The sequence below is a fragment of the Pelmatolapia mariae genome, linkage group LG4 (genome assembly GCF_036321145.2).
Source record: "Pelmatolapia mariae isolate MD_Pm_ZW linkage group LG4, Pm_UMD_F_2, whole genome shotgun sequence".
NCBI classification, from domain to species: domain Eukaryota; kingdom Metazoa; phylum Chordata; class Actinopteri; order Cichliformes; family Cichlidae; genus Pelmatolapia; species Pelmatolapia mariae.
This window is the reverse complement of record NC_086230.1, coordinates 12,652,149-12,669,926: the sequence shown is the minus strand read 5'-3', so window position 1 is coordinate 12,669,926 and position 17,778 is coordinate 12,652,149. Positions and strand designations below refer to the sequence as shown.

Here is a 17,778-nt window from a genome sequence, read left to right as displayed (position 1 = left end):
CGGCACGGTGCCAACTATACACGTGTGGGTGCACAGAGGGCACCGAGGGGGCAGAGATGTGCGGAGCAGGAGGACGGGTAAAAGCACGGTTTGTGAGGGAGGTAGACAGGGAACAACCCTCAGTTTAATCCATGCAGGATTACACAGTAGCGGCAGCTGTTGAATGCTGAGAAAATAATAAATCTTTTATTTTGGTTTCATTAGCAAAAACCACAACATCTACTGAGATTGTTTATGAAATATTTAGTGTGTTAGGGACTCTCAAAATGGAGGAAAGGAGCAGGATGGTGGTTCTGCTGGTTGGAAAACCTCCGGAAATATGTACCATCACTTCTGGGCTTGGCATCCCCCGAGAAATGAGAGAAAGAGAGAAAAGGTGGGGATGGTGGGGGGAGGGGAAATAGGAACAAACAGGTCAACAGGGCAGGAATACTTTTATATGAGCAGCTGAACCTCGGTTCCAGCTGTCTTCTTCCAAAAAGTTGGCCCCAGCCCACAAGTTGGCTGGATTTGGTTTGTTACCAACTGGCCGTCGCAGTCCTAAAATGCCAAAATTTTCAGCTGGTTGTATCTGTGATTTCATTCTTTCAGTTATTACCCACAGCTCATGATTACAGGTGAGGACTGGGATATAGATCGACTAGTAAATTGAAAACTTTGCTTTGCTTAGCTCTCTCTTTACTGCAATGGACCGATACAGCCTCCTCACTGCAGCCACTGCCCCAATTCGTCTGTCACTCTCTTGTTCTCCTCTCCCCTCACTTGTGAACAAGATCCGGAGATACCAAAATTGCTCCACTTGGGGCAGCAAGTGTACCCTTTTCAGGCTAAGGATCATGGGCTTAGATCTGGGTGTGCTGATCGTGAGGAGCTGGAGGCCACCCCCCTGATGAAGCTAACATCATCTGCAAAAAGCAGAGATAAAATTCTGAGGCACCCAAAGTGAAAGCTTTCCGCCACCTGGGTACACCTAGAAATTCTGTCCATGAAAATTCTGAACAGAACTGGTGACAAAGGGCAGCTCTGGCGGAGTCCAACAGCCACTGGAAATCAGTTCGACTTAGTGCTTGCAGTGTGGATCAAGCTCCTACAGTGGTTTTACAGGGACCAAATGGCTTGTAGCTTTCACTAAAGGGTGGCTGGCCTCTCACTGTCCCTTAGAGACAAGGTGAGGAGTTCAGTCATGTCAAAGGGGCTCAGTGTAGCTCCTCCACATCAAAAGAAGCCAGCTGAAGTGGTTCAGGCACCTGACAGGTTTCCTCTGGGCGCCCAACGAGTCAGATATTCTGGGTATGTCCCACTGGAAGGAGACACCGGTGCTGACCCAGGACACTCTGGCGAGATTACATCTCTCAGCTGGCTGGGAATGCCTCGGTGTTCCCCTAGTTACACTGTAGAAGGTGGCTGGGGAGAGGGAGGTCTAGGTTTTTCTGCTTAGGCTGCTGTCACCGCAAACCAGCCCTAGATAAGCAGGCAAAAATGCACGGATGATTTAAAAGCCAAAATATATAAAATTATAATGTTGTATTTAGTGTGACCTGAAATGAGTAACTGAATCCATATTCTTATCAGGAAAATATTTAATGAGTTCAAGGAGCAGCAGTCTTATTGCTGTCACAGCTATCGCCCCCTGGTGGCTATGAAGGTGAATACAAGTTTAAGGAACTTTTGTTTGGCTTCAATTTTTACCCCGAAGCTAAATCGATCTTTGTTACTGTCTATTGTTCCCTTTTCTTTTTAAGTCAGCTTTTCAACCAATTAGCACTTGACCTATGCGTTGTGGTACAGCAGTTGGGTAACCCACAGTTGGCTGATTGGAGGACTCCTTTCAAGATGGCCTCCTTCTCTTAATCCAGCAAATGGGATCTGGGTTTGTGAGATTAGGTGATGCCCTTTGTCTTGCATGTGTTGCCTGTCAGTGTCTCGGGTCAGCTAAGTGGATGTGTAAATAATTGAGCAACTAATGACTAATTAACAGATTTATTGAGAAAAGGAGGGGCATATTTTAGCTCTGAGAGTATTTTTTGGTGTTTGGTTTTGGCCCAGAGGTCATATGCTTGAATGGCATACAGCACTATTTTATTGGCAGATCTGCGTGTATGTGTGTATGTGTGTGCATGCATTAGTGTGTTTTCATTAGGGATTTGGCAGTAGCAATACTCGAAAAGAGCAGTTGCCTTGAAGCAATATGTGCACACAGCTCGCACCATTTCTCTCTGTACTCCCATCCCTCCACCCTCACACCCTGCGTATTCAATCTGCGATATCACTGGAATGAGTGGGTGGTCTTTGTGTGTGAGTGTGTGTGGTACAGTATCATTGCAGTGAGTAGGTGGTGTAACCAAAGAGAGGATGTTGCGTGGGAGTGAAGTACCATTGAGGTGGGCATGATTTATGTGTGTGTTGGAGAAAGTTCCTTTGTGTTAATTATAACCCCTCTGATCACCACCGGTTTGCCAGTAGGTACGGATTAAATAGAATATGACACAAAGATAACTGATCCCCAAATATGTAAGTGAGATCATGGTGATAAATGCACACTAAAAATATCAGAAACATTTTTGGAAACAGTGAAAGATCATTTTGTTAAACGTTGTGATCTATCAATCACTCAGACTGTGCATTACACAATAGTGCAGGGAAAACTGTGCGCTCGTATTCAAAGCCATGCTTTTCTTTTTCATGCTTGTGTGACTTTGCTTATATAACATGAAGTGGTAAGCATAATTTAGTTCTGTTTCTAAACAGGAAGCAGTCATTGTGGCTTTAATGATTTGAAAGTGTTCTCAAAAGTATTACAGATGAATTTAAAAACCAACTAATCAATCAACAGTTTAAAACTCTTTCACTAATATGGTATTTTTCATGTTCCAGTAAATATGTAGGACATGAAATAAGCACCACAGCTGAGCATTTCCGTCTTGCTTAACATACGTTACAAACCTGAGGGCGCGACCCCATCAGCCAGGGAACGGGGCTAACATTCATCAAACACCAGCAACACGTTATTAAGCTATCAAGTCAAAGTTGTCAACGTGGACTCATTTCATATCAGCTCAGCAGGAAAATGTCCTCTTATCTCTGTTTCAAGATTTGTGTGTCTGCAAGTGTGTGTGTCACTGTAAACCATACAAACGCTGCACAGTGGAGGAGACAATTAAAATAAAGATGATGTTACACAATCTGACAGCAACGTATGTTATTGCAAGTGTGCCGCGTGTCCCGGCAAGTGTTCGTTTAAATGCTTCGCTTCTGATGACAGTTTTAATTTACACAGCTAGCAACTAGCTGTTTTCCAGTGTGCTCAAGGCAAGTGTTTGTTCATGTGTTCTGGGATTTTTTTCTTCTTTCCTTTAACCAACACAGCACAGCACTAGATTTGTGTTCCAGGTCCTCCTGAGTTAAAAATTAAGCACAGATCTTTTTCTATTTTGCAAGAGAACTTAGGAAGAACAGGAAGAATGGAGCCTACATGCAAGTGGCTGAGCGGGAGGCACAAGGGCAGATTTGCATATTCATATTATGCATGCTAAATGAGGCAAACAAAACCCCCACAAACTATGGATATGAAATACATAATTTTATCTTTTTTTAAATCTGATGGCCACGATTTTTTTTAAATCACTCTAGCAAAGCAAACCTTCAGTAGAGTGGTGGCTGGTTTTTTTTAAGTAGTATTTTTGGCTTGAAAACAGCTTCGTTTCACAAAACACTGCACACTAACTCATTAATCAATATGTTATTTTAGTGTGCCGTAATAGAGTTTCAGTAGTTGTTTTATCATAACGTGTATTTGGCCGCCTCTGGATCTTCCATCTGACATACACGCTATGTAAATATACTCTGGGGCACAGTCATAAGGACTGTGTATGTGAGATATATTTAGCTTCCTCTGTTAGTCTTGCCTGTCAGTGGAGCTGACATTGATCAGGGGGGAGATGACAGACTCACTGTGCGTCAAAGCTTTCACATGTTTCTGCACCGCTGATTGTTACCAACACAGAAAGTGTTACGCTTTTCATCACATTTGGATTCTTATTGTATAGGCTTTCCTTTGATCTTTTTAAATGTGTGTTGATGTGTATGCCTGTTATTTAAAAAAAACAAAAAAAACAGCAACTCTTCAACCCTGTAAAATGGCACATTTAGATTTTAGATATTTTAATTTGTTGACACAGTAAACTTTAGAAACATAGCAAATTATGTTGATACAAAGTCATTTTTGTACATACTGTACCATAAAGCAGAGGTTACATTTAACAGTAACATCCAAGACATTTAGAAGGTGCTCTTATCCAGAGTGGCTGACAGTGATTCAACGGTGCTGGAGTGACAATAAAGAGAGTGTGGGTGTGAATCCCACTGTACGTTTACCACTGCTAAAGCTTTTCTTATGTTAAATAAGTGCTGCTTCTAACAGCCCAGGGACAGCAAAACAGCTCAGCTTCTATCAAACCTACTGCTAAAAATATCGGTGCTTTTGGTTGAATAAAAATTAAGTCAGTGAGTCAGTAAATGCAGATAATACTCCTGTGCCTGGGATCATGTTTTGATCTTGATAAAGATGGTTAGTGTACTTGTTCACCCAGTGCAGTTATATAATCTGTGTTAGCCATCGTCAGCTATGAGTATATTTATTATGTGAATCCTACAGTGCCGTGCAAAAGTCTCGAGCCACCTGTCATTTCTTTAAATTTTGCCTCCAAGGAACCAGATTTTCTTATCATTTGTTTAAAAAGTGGTCTTGAGCAAAAGTTCTCCAGGCTTTCTGAAGATCCTTTAAAGGTTTTTCTTTGGTCATTGGCTGCTTTTTCACTCATTTTCAGTCCAGTCCTTGTACAGGTTATTCCCAGAGGAATGTTTTTGTGTTAAGCCACTTAATGCTTAGATGTGAATCATTCAAATGTCACCTAACCAGGGTCGTCAGTCTACACATAACAGACAACTTAGCAAAGAAACAATTTTAAATTGCGTCCCTGGTACTTTGGTGTTAGCAGCCTGTTGCAAAAACACATAAATTGTTCCCATTTCCTTACTCAAATTTATGAGTGTTAGGGTCAGAGGTGGTAGGGCTAAAAAAGCTCTTAGCAGATGAAAAGAATCTGAAAGTCATGTGCTTAACAAATAGGAAAAAATCCAGTAAAAACCTGACACAAGACCTGAAAGATGAATCTGGCCTATCAGTTGGTCCATCTACTGTTCAGCGAAGCCTAAATCTGAAGAAAGGGAAACAGGGGGAAAGGCGTACGACAAATGACACAAGTAATGGACTGAAATTCAGTGGTAACAGGTCTTATGGAGAGATGAACCCAAATTTGAAATATGTGGTTCAAATCACACAGAAGAGTTCAGGAGAGAGGTACAACAGTCAGTGTGTGCAGGCCTGTGTAAAACACAGTGGAGGCTCTGTCATGGATTGTGGCTGCATTTCTGCTTCAGAATTTAACCCACCATGCAGTAACATCTGTAAAACATCGGATTGCTTCATTTTTCAGCGTGACAATGATCCCAAACACACTTTTAATGCAGTAAAAGCAAACCTGGATCAGTCGTGGATTGGCCTCCCCTGACTGCGGACCTCAACATTATTGAAGCAGTGTGGGTTCATCTTAATAGAGAACAGAACAAAAGGCAGAGACATCTAAAGAAGAGCTTTAAATGTTGGAGGTTTTTCCAAATGTGAGCTGATTTAAGCCCGTTCACAGGTGCCAGACTAAGATTTTGGCTGAACAGCCTTCAAGTTAGCTTGAAACTAATGTTAACATCAGACTGTGTATTTTAAAAACAGCAAATAAAAGTCAGCATGTGTTTACTGGTCAAAGCTAAAGAAAAAATGTCAGATTTTTAGACATTTTTAGATCGCAGGATCTCTTTGCTGTGTACAGAATACCGATGCTTTCTCTTCCTCTTTTTCTCTCTTCACAGTGTGTTGTTTCGTGGTTCACAAACGTTGCCATGAGTTCGTCACTTTCTCCTGCCCAGGTGCTGATAAAGGGCCCGCGTCAGACGTGAGTACAAATAAACGAATCATTTTAAACTGTGTGAGAGCAAGAGCATGCACAAGTAAGTGAAAGACACGTGGAAAGCGAGAGGCACAGAGAGCACGTGGACATTTCCATTCACGAGCCCCCGTCACCTGTCGGCGCCGGTGTTACGCTTGAGCAGCCTCCATCTTTTTCTCGCTTCTCACTCTCCTTTTCCTGTCTTGACAGTTCAACCGTAACCTCCAGGAGTTTCTCTAGTAATTACATTTAAAAACTGAGTACAGAAAAAGTGATACCGTAAAAGCCAGAAAAGACATGTAACACCTGGAGCTGCCAAATATAACCGCTGTATTACAGTAATTGCTCTTCATCAAGCTACATGAAGAAAATGATGGCCTTAAATTTAACCACATGGACCCAAAGTAGCTCCTATCGTCCTCTAACTGCTGCCTATGTTCGTCTATGCTTCTTTTCTTCCTCTTAGAGGTTTTATATTATAAAAAACTGAAGCTCAGAGGTTCCCTTCATCTCTTTTTAGTATCTTTGAAGTCTGAAAACACCCCTCCTTGCTGGTTGAGTGTTTCTGTGGTGTTATCTGTATGAGCCACAGGTTGCAGTTCGCATTCTTTGACATGAATTCAAAGAGTATTGTCGGAGGTTAAAAGCTGTGCCACTCTCGTATTATTATTAATTCTCTTTAAACGTTCTCTTCACCTTCTTATCCGCTCTAACAACATGAAGTGCCGTTAAGTGGTATGCTGCTCTGTCAAGGAGCTGACGAGTTGTCTTTTCTCTGATTCATATTCTTAAAATGCAAATCTAGTCTCCAACCGATCCTCCCGAAGGAACAAGACGTTTGCCTTTTTTTTTCTCTCTCTCTCGTAAGAGCGCTCTTAGGGTGCCATTTTTATCCTCACCGAAGCCCCTCCCTAAGTTCCTCAGCCACGTCTTTACCTGCCTCTGGAGTGCCCTTTCAGCCTGACGAGCGCACTTAGCGTGCCGCCTTCAGAGGAAACGCTGTTTGGCTTCCTGTAGCGTGTTCTGTATAACTGATAATTCTCTGCAATGAACAAGTGGTTCATCTTTTTATCATTTACCCATCCTGCCTCTCCTTCTCACAGCAGTGCCACAAATAGTTGATGTTTTTATAGCTTCCTTAACAGGCTGCACCTTAAATGCCAAGCTGGACGCAAAAATACATTTGTAAAACTTTGCCCATGTTTTGTGTCGACCGACACTGATACAATTCTTTCTTTTGACCTTAAAAATCCATTCAGATTTCCTGTAAACTGCCAGTTTAGGCAGACGACTGAACTTTTTATTCTTTAGAAATCTTTCATTTGTCTTATATTCACGCAGCTGTTGCATTGTGGACATCATAGCCTTTTTATTTTACTGTTATCCTGCTGATAAACTAATGTCTCTTTTTATGATAATAACTTGATTTTGTGTACATGTTTTTCAAACTACTTCCCCTCCTCTCGGTCTTCTCTTTCCTCTTGGGTTTTCAAAAGCCATTTTCTTCATTAGCAACTTCAAATGTCATTCCATATCTCTATAATCTCCTCTCTATTTTCTCTAGGTGTCCCCTTAGCTTTACTGGCACTTATCTATATATTTCTATATTTGGTGCACATGCAACTCTCCCATGTCTTTATCTGTCTCCCATTGTTTCCCACTCCACCATACCAAACTCTGTCCTCTATTTAAATGCCACTCCACCCAGGGGGCCACTGCTCTTAATTACGGGGCCTCGCCTTCTCCACTATGTCATCTCTTTAATGAGTTCATGGCCTTACGACCTTGGTTGCAGCACAGTGGGAATGCAGGGTAGATCTTCTCCTAACTAGCTGCTCATTTAAATATAGAAGACAGGAAGGCAAGAAGCCTGACGATTACAAGAAAGGAGGATGATGAGGCCTCTTACGGCACTCACTCACAGACCTGTTTTTCTTGAAACTGGCATTTTGTAACATACTTATTTGAGGCTAACAGAAGTGCCCAGATTTTTTTTTTTACATTAGCATTATCAAATTCCTAAATTAACATTTTAATAACCATGTCAGACGTGACACAGTGTCTTCACCTGTACACACACACACAGATACTGCCTTTGTGAGCTGACACAAAGAGGAGAGCTTACTATTCCAGTTATTTTCAGATCACTCAGTCGAAATGTTCCAATATTTTTGCGCTATATTAGCAAATAGAGTATATCTAAATATTACATATAGATAAATATACATCAAATATGAAAGACGTGCTCTGGCTGAGTGTGTCTTTTGACTAGAAAATCTCAGGTTCATCTTTTTGTCATAAAAAGATACGGGAACACAGATTTTTTAGAAAGATTGTACGATCAGAAATATTGCATCATTCTCTGTGGCGATCAGCCCATCGCTCCCTTTTTACCTTCTGCCTCTCTCTATCTTTCTCTCTCATCCTCTCTGTCAGCTGCGCATGTTTATTAAAAGACAAATTCAATTATAGATCTGGGTTAATAGAATGGGCTCCCCGTGGGAGAGGTCGAGGGATGAGCTCCTCTAATGAAACCTACATTTCAGGCACGCACCCATACGAAGGTGTTGTGTGTGTGTGTGCGTGCACGTGTGTTTGAGAAGCCGGTTGCATAAGAATAGCGCCGCTTCAAAATAGCTTTACAAATTTGCAAGACAAGTAGACGGTTAACTCTGTGTGTGTTTGTTTGTTTTGTGGAATTTCCGTACTTCCTGTGATTTATTTGATGTCATGTATGTTTTCCATTCAAAAATATTAACTGCTTCTGTTACCAAACAGTAGATTCTTATATGAGAAAATACAATGGATGTTATGTGTAGGGGGAAAAAATGTAAAAAAGGTCCAATTACATTATGTGAAACTAGACAGCGTAGGAGGACGTGGAAGTAGCTCAGTAAATTTGATCAATTTGTTTGCATGGCGTTATCATATATCAACAGATTTTAAAAGAAATAATAGAAGCTAGTTCAGGTTAGTCATCTAATTTTGTCAGAGAAGATGAGTAGATGAAGTTCTTTTTTTTTCTCCAGAGTTAAATTAAGTTTATTTTGCATAATTTGCTCATTTGCTTTTCCTCAAAAGCTGTTTGACTGGAGTCAGAATGTAGCATAAACACACCAAAGAGATAAAGCTTTAGCTTCATCTGACTGACATACACTCTGAATATGTGAATTATTAGTTTTTATTAGTTTATATTTTTAGAAACAACAAAATAAGCATTTTTGTTAAACTTCAAGGCTTTTTTAAATAATCTTGTTCCTTTGTTTCCAGTCTTTATTTTTGTTTTGCTAACATGCTGCTGGCTTCAGCTTTAGATTCTCACTTTGTGAAAGGGATTGGTCCTTTCTTTCCTATTAAATTATTACCTTTTCTACCTTTTTATGATTGTTTTTTTTTTTTTGTTTTGTTTTTTTTGCAGACACTCCTATACAACAAGTGCACATGCACCAATAGCATGCATTTATACATGGTCATTCTCATTTCTGCACATAAACAATATAAATGTGATTTCAACATGAAATCAACATGATGATATATTTAGCAGTATGTCTGCACGGGTTGTTAAAAAGATGTCAAAGCTGTGAGGTAGCCTTTGAGAGGCGAAGAGAAAGGTTGATGGAGAGATTGTTATTAAATACGTAGCACGGCCGACTCCATCCCCTGTCTCGTTATTGCACTGTCTTTCTTTCAAGGCCCTTCTCCCAAGCTCGCTTGAGAGATCTATTTTGCTCAAATCCTTTAAATAATATTTCACACGCTTTCACTTACATGTTTCCCAGAGGAAGGATTATAAGCCTGAGTCAGGTAAACACTTGGCACAGCGTTTCTTTTATTGATCAGGGCAGCAAAAGCAGCTGTTGCAGCCTGCGTTATATTACATTTTACTTTTTCGGAGGAAAGTTTACAGCCTCTTATTGAATCGGAGTGGGTGGCTACAAAAGAATGTTTGCTGGTTAACTTTCACAGCCTTTGGGGAAGTACACATAGTTTTTCAATAACAGCAATGTGAGTCATACTAACTTAAGTTTTTCTAGATTTAAAAAGTTAATCTGTGTATTTATTACTTAGTTTTACGTGATGATGCAAGCTAAAATAAGTGTGCCTCTTAAAATAAAGGCAGATCAAACCAAACTCTGAATTACTGTTTGTTTTGTTTTACTTTTGTTTTACTTTTTTCTTTATCTTGATATTATTGTAGGATAAATAACGTGTTTTTTTTATGTGCGCTTTGAGTGTGTTTCATTTTTCATGTTAATAAAACAGCTTACTCATTAGCATACAGTAGATCTGCTGTACCATATTTATGTATGTTTGCTCCGTTGCTCCTCCTTGATGCGTTCAACTGGATGAAACTTACTATATTAACTGCCTATTGTACCAGGATTATCAATGTCTATATAGCTTTTGGTAATTATTGATCTAACACTCAGATCCTTATAAATCATATAATATATTTAGACCCCAAAACAAACAGTGACATTACGTCTACATTGCATATGTTGATGTTTGTAAATACAATCTGCTAACCAATTTTTAGTGCAGTGGTATTTTTCACTAAAGTGTGATGTCATGCATATGTGTAAACAACCGTTCATCAACACTAACACGCTAACAGTGCCTGTAATTCATAACTTTTTCTTACAACATGAATATGTAGCTCGCAAAGATGTATGTGTTTGTTATTCAGGCGTTTGATGTTTATAAACAGCTGTTTTTGCCATCTGACTATACACAATGATATAATGAAGATAAAAACAAGTTGACACACTTCTGTGTTTTAATGCATGAGTAAAGCAAAATCTGCATTTCTTTCTGGGAAGAAAATTAAGTTTTTCAACATTTTTTAGTAAAAAACAATTTTTGTTTTTCAGACTTGCTTGTAGCAAAAATTTTGAATAAATAATGCCTAACATGAGCATGTTTATATTGGTTTTAATTGAGCTCTGTGAAAAGTAAAGGCCACAAATAACCTTCGTGGTGCCCGTCGACAGCTTCATGACAGGTTTAGTCTGTGCAGCGATTTTGCCACCGGAGATATGTCAGAAAGTACTAGCTTGAGAGGAGTAAGTGGACTGAAGGCAAAATCAGCGCTGAAAAATAAAAAGTTTTCATGTGAGTGACTGTGAGCACAGATCTGCCTGTCACACAGCATCATGAAAACATGACAAGATGTGTATGTAATTGTTGTGAGCTGACTGATGCTAATGCCAGGGAATTTAACAGACAGTAGAGTTTTAAAAAACAAAAGAGGAGCAGCGAGTGAGAGACAACACAGTGACAGGAAGGTGGTCAAAACGGCGCACTGAGCATGGACTAATGGCTAGTCGCTGGCTGATTTTATGAGCAGGCTTTCAGTTTAGATGCTAAAAAAAATCAAATTTGTTAAATCTACTTTGAATAACTTCTTTTTGGGTGAAATTTGGCAACACTGTAGACAAGATAACAGGTGTCAAAGCATATCTATGATAACACACAAAAACAAATATATCAGCATAAAACTGGTGACAAGACTTTACTTTTTTCCCCCAGTGGCTCCATGGCATGAAGGAATATCAGGGCCAGATTAAGAAAAGAAAATATTGTTCATTTTTGAGAATAACGTCAAAATGTGGAGATCAAAGTTGTCATTTCTTGTCAGACAACTGCCACGGCTGCTATCCCCTCTACAAAACGCCTTGTTTAGATGAGGTAGTGAACTCATGCTTGAGAATTGGTTTTAGTAACAAGGAAATGATTTCTCCTTTAGCACATACACATCGTGGTGATAAGTATTAACACGTTAAAGAGATGGTGTAGAAAGTTGCAAAAAACACAGAAACTTGGAAAAGTTGGCAGTGGACAGCTGCAAGGATAGTGATGTTTACACCCTCGTGCAGTAAAGAGGATGTATGCTATACCACAAGAAGATACCTGATCAAGTTGTTTGTAGAGGGTATAGCAGCCGTGGCAGTTTTTTGGTTTTTCAGGAAATTTAATCTCCACGCTTCACCTTTATTCTCAAAATTAACAATAATATATATTTTTAATGTGGCCTTAGTACGCCATCGTAGCTCAGTGTAGAATTTTTCATGAAAAAGATCCCCTCTTTAAGTCTGGAAGGAGGCAAAAATCCCCTGGGAGGGGTTGTGTCAGAAAGGACTTCTGAGGTAAAGATCTGCCAACTCAAATATGCAGAGCCATCCACTGTGGCGACTCCTTGTGAATAAGAGAGCGGCCAAAAGAAGCTTTAGTTTAGTGTAGATACTTTTTCCCCAGCATGCCCTCTCAGAGACTGGACCTGTTTGAACGGGTTAATTTCAGTACCAAGGTCGAGTTATTTATCAGCTATCAGTTATTAAAGACCTTCACAATTTCAGTAAAATGGTGGTAGAAGGACGGCAAAAAGAATGTGGTAAAATATTTTCCATCTCATAATAATAAAACAGGTTTGGCTATTTGAAGGTATAAACAGAATGTCCTGTCTCTGTTTGAAGGTAACAGAATCCCCTTACTGTTATGTTAAGGCTTACTAATCAAATTGGTTATTTTATATTGAAATTATGACATGAATATACAACTCTAATGTCATTTTGACAGAGGAAGCTTCACATGCTGCTTGGTCTCTGTACCTAAACTGAGAAACTGGAGCCAGTGAAGCTGTGACTGGATGCTATTAAATATATATACATATATATACAAATATTAGTCCAAACACTGAAATATTCCAATTCTGATCCTTTCACACTCAAATCTAAAAGTGTTAAACACAAATGTTGGCAGAACATCCTAACACAGTCACATAAACCTTCCATTTTAGGATGATGTATTAAGCTGATTGTTGTTAAGCTGTGATTCAAACTTACATTTCTTTGTTTTACTTTACTTAGATTACTGTTCACTAAGTGGAAACATTAAATCAAGCAGACCTACCAGTGTTTTTCACAGCTTGTTTTGACTCATGAAATTAACATCATCCTTGAAAACACCGTCATATTGAAGCAACCTTATAGATCACAATGTCCACGTCCTGTAGGGTGGATGGAAGGGTAAAAGAACTTAACTCATTTTTGCTCATATCTTGACTTCTGTGAGAAAAATGACAGAAAAGGTATTTTTTAAAATCTGATTAAACTGATTTTACATCAAAATAAATTTAATCAAAGAAGGGGGAGACAATAAAAGTGGTGTCTTTTTTCTCCTAGTGCTGCTTTCATGCGTTCTTCTTAATGATTTTTCTATCTCATTGATGTTTGAGTTTTCGCTGCGGATGCATTTAATCATTCATATTTATAAAGAAGCTGGCACTCTTTGTAATCAGCCCTCACACTGCTCTCTGTCTGCTGCTGCTCATCACTGGAGCTTCAGCAGCACAATGTTCCCTTGTTTTTACGCGGCACGAAAAAGAAACAGTAGGTGGTATTGTCCTCGAGAAAGGCGAAAAACAGCATTTGAAACAAATACACAAAGTAGCGTGTGGAAATGTACACGGAAATCACAGGCATCCACACACTCAGGCTTAGGGCAACACTGCTGAAGACACTGTGGGGACACTGGGTATAATTGACTGGTCACCTAAATTTAATGTTATTTCCAGGACAGGTGTGGAGGAGAGGAAGACGTCAGTCATTCTAATTTTTTCCTGGCTCATGAGAGTAAAAGGCACGAAGGCACGTGTGAAAGAAAACTGGCACTCGTGGTCTCTTTCTAAATTGGCTTAAAAGGAAAATTAACAGTAAGCACTGGTCTATTTGATGTCATCAAAGCACTTTGCGCTGGAGGAGATCCCTCACAAATCATATTAAATTCTGTATCTGCATGTTTGCTAGCTGCGATGGATCCCCTTGGCAGAAATATTTTAACTCCCACATTGAAGTACGCCCGCTTCGCTGCACAATTTGGATCCTCCACAAGCGGTATATCGGATGTGCACGGCCTAGGAGTTAATGTGTGTGTGTGTGTGTGTGTGTGCGTGTGCGTGTGCGTGTGCGCGTGTGTGTGTGTGTGCGCGCGCGCGTGTGTGTGTGTGTGTGTGTGTGTGTGTGTAAGAATAAACAGCCTCTCAGTAGCCATCATTGCCATCACAGTGCTTAGATCCAGGTGTGGTTGCAGGTGTCACACACATTAGACAGAAATAGCCCGCGTTTCCGCCCCAGTTATGATTCAGTTCTGAACGTCCATAAAAAGTAATGGCATCCATTTTTTTGTCAGTTCAAAGCACATAATTACTGTCAAAAGGACAAAATGACCAAATTGCAGATAAGTGACAGTTTTTCCCTTTTTTTAGCCTGGGTGCAGATGCCGGCAAACTCAATAAACTGATCCGGAAGGCCAGTAATGTTGTGGGGATGGAACTGGACTCTCTTAAGGTGGAGACGGAGAGGCGGATGTTGTCCAAGATAAGGACAATGCTCCATGACGTGCTGTCCAGTCACAGGAGAACGTTCAGTGCACACACTTAATATCACGTACAGTTTGAGAAGAGAGGCGCTTTCATTTCAACCATTTACATTTGTGTTATATCCTGGGATATTTATAGTTGAGCTATCTGTATATTTTATTTTGTTTTATTTTGTAACTTTGTAATATATTGTAACATTTAATTTAGTTTATTCAGCTACTGTTCTTATGGTCTTGTAGCAACTGTGACCATGTGACTTCCTCAGGGACTGATAAATTATTCTGATTCTGTTATTTCTGCTCTTACATCATCGGAGCCACACCCAGATCTGTGTGCTTGACTTACCTGTGTGGTTAGGTCATAAATCTGTTTACACAAACGCGTGTCTAAGTGTGTAATGTCCTTTGAAGTAACACTAACCCAACACAACTGTGCACAGCAGACCTGCACAGACAGGCAGTAGCGGTAGCCGTACGCTGTCTCTGCTATTCATTCGACTTTAACAGATGTCACGGGAGGCTGACTTCATGCAAAGTTTTTGCGTCACTGTTGTTGCCTACAGACACACATGGATGTGCATTGTAGCATCCTTTGTAGGCTTTCTAAATTGATGCCAACAAAGAAATTCAGAGGAAATGTATCTTGATCAGATTACAGTGCAGTTGCCCATATGTAAACCCCGCCTGTCAAAACTTTCCCCTGAATGCACCATTACCATTCAGAGCAGTGGAAAGTGGAAAGTCAGAGAGAGAGACTAAGATGAATGCTGGTGATAAAAGGAGAATATCAAACAGATGGAGGAGGAGAGGAACAGGCAAAGCTTCATTCATTCAGCTTTTTTGTTTGTTTGGTTTTTTTAAGCGGTTGAACGGTGCACACTTAAACAGTTGAACAACACAATCATTAAAGAAATGTTTAATTTGTAGTGAAAAAGTGTTTAATTCTCTGTTTTTGTCCTCTCTTGCTCTTCAGGACCCGAGGTCAAAGCACAAGTTTAAGATCCACACCTACTCCAGCCCCACCTTCTGTGACCACTGTGGCTCCCTACTCTATGGCCTCATACACCAGGGCATGAGATGTGACCGTATGTAGTACACCCGCCGCCCATTTATGCATGTATCACATACCGCAGCCTTACGATTGTACCATCCATATTTAGATTGCACAGTATTTAGGTGGTATGCTCACACAGAGGGATGTACAAAAGGTATAATTAGGTAGAACATTATTCATATCTTAATGTTATTAAAGGGGAGGGATGGTGGCTATATTGGGAAAAGGTGCTAGTTACGTAGGCAGGAAGAAAAGAGGAAGACCACAAAGAAACTTCATGGATGTAGTGAGGGAGGACATGCAGTAGTATGTAATATTTTTATGGCACACATATCACTATGAATAATACTCTTGCATAACATTACAAACATATCTGTGGGTGTGTGTGAATATGTATTTTTCAGACTGTATGATGAACATCCATAAGCGATGTGTGGCCAACGTGCCGAGCCTGTGTGGCACAGACCACACTGAGAGGAGAGGTCGCATCCAGATCACCGCCGAGGTTAAGACCAATGTTCTCACTGTTACCAGTAAGTATATTCCAGAGGCATGCACACGTTTACAGCCTACACACACCTGTGCAGTCCTCCGGCTTGCTTGTCATTTTAAAGTTTGAGAATACCGGTCTTCTGTCTCCCTCTGCTGTTGGCAAAGGTGAAGGATGGAACTGAAATATGAGCTGACGCTTAGAAGTCACTCTCGTTTGGTCTGCATTCATTTCCACTTTCATTAGAGGAAAGTGCCACACACTTTGGTCTGCAATAATGTAATAATTTATTCAAATACACCGATGTTTCCTCTGTGAAAGGAAAATGAGCCTGGAGTACAGTCAGTGTGTATCTTTAAAAATTAACACAATATACTTAATAGAAGCAGGCTTTGCTTCAATCAGACTATGTATAAAAATGGCTTGTGGAATAAAATTTTGGAAGCCTCAATTTTAGGACTACGGCCATCTTGGATTTTTGGATCCACACGTGACCACATTTGGACGAGTTATCGGCTAATGCCCACAGGCTTGGTTAGCAAATTGCAGACGTGGACTGTGTGAATGCCTCACACAGACACACATTTTTGTAAATTAGTGCTCAGTGACACACTAATAAAATACTAGAATTTCAATCACCATAACTGGGTTACAGACTTATGATATTTGCTCTCTTATTTCCGAGGAGTTGCCACAGCTGATGGATCTGCATGTTTGATGACGTCTTTTATTCCACGCACAGTTGGTGTGGAGCACCCACAATTTCGTTGTATGTGCAGTGAAACTGAAAGGCTATTCTATTCCATTCTAATTGAATATTTTAAGAAATCATCTTTAGTTCAGTTGTTGAAATATACAGACCAAAAGCGTTATTTGTACCCGGCTGCAAACATGTTTATTTCGGCTCTAAAGTTGGACTTTTTTTTCAAAGCCTATCCTGTCAGGCAGCTTTTGTAATGAGAATTGTGATCTGAACACGTTTTGCTTTTCCAAGATAATCTTTACAGGTTCTGTTTGGTTATTTATTAATTTCCATGTCATTACCGTTATTACAGTGCATGAGCAATGGTGCTATGTCCAAGTAGCCCTACTGCAGTTACTGGTATTATTTCTGGGCAGACTGAGGTGTGAGTGAACATGAAATCATTTATCATTCTCGACTCAGCTAGTGAGAACACGGCCTCATTTCTGTGAAGTGTCATCCCCAGGTCCAAAACTCACGCGATGCTGTCAGTGATTTAAAAGGTCATTTGGCAAATCTATCAGATGCTGGACTCTAGTGCTTAACCACACCACGACCTAGAAAACTATTAGAGTGATGCAATATTAGGGATGATGATAACAACTGCAATCTCCCTGCTCTTGTGATCATTTGGCATCAAGTCATCAATTTGGTGTTAGAATAAAGAAAAAAACTGATTAATTAATTGTTAAACACATTTGATCTAATTTTTAGTCTCAGTTTTTTACGTTACATTTGTTACATTTTCAGATTCAGATTGCAGTGTGTCGCATATCATTACGTTAACAGTCTCACTTTTGGTTGATATCATGGCTGTTTAGCGTTCCTCCATCAGCTGACTTAATTTATGTGTCCTCTATGAAGTCGCTTCATGCACTGAGCCGTCCTTCACACTGTGATTTAACCAGTGCATTCAGGCAAAGCTAGCTCTCTCTCTGGGTTAAATATATTGAAACGATGATGGGATACACTGGGGAAGCGAGTTGAGTCAATTCCAGTGTGTTGTGGACTGTGTCTCCATTTGTTCTGTGGTTTGTCTGATTTTTTTATTTGCCTGCCAGACGTTACGCGTACCACTGACATTTGCACAGTAGTGAAAAATGTTTGTGAAACC

The 17,778-nt window shown here is 40.0% G+C and overlaps 1 protein-coding gene across 2 annotated transcripts in view; it reads left to right on the top strand.

Annotated features, from left to right (window-relative positions):
- Positions 1-17,778, top strand: part of prkcbb (protein kinase C, beta b) — a 100,574-nt gene that overhangs the window by 23,954 nt on the left and 58,842 nt on the right. For both annotated transcript variants that reach the window (XM_063471500.1, XM_063471499.1), the window contains exons 3-5: positions 5,926-6,008; positions 15,352-15,463; positions 15,837-15,965. In XM_063471500.1, the coding sequence (XP_063327570.1) occupies positions 5,926-6,008; positions 15,352-15,463; positions 15,837-15,965 (324 nt within the window). The remainder of the gene's footprint in view (positions 1-5,925; positions 6,009-15,351; positions 15,464-15,836; positions 15,966-17,778) is intronic.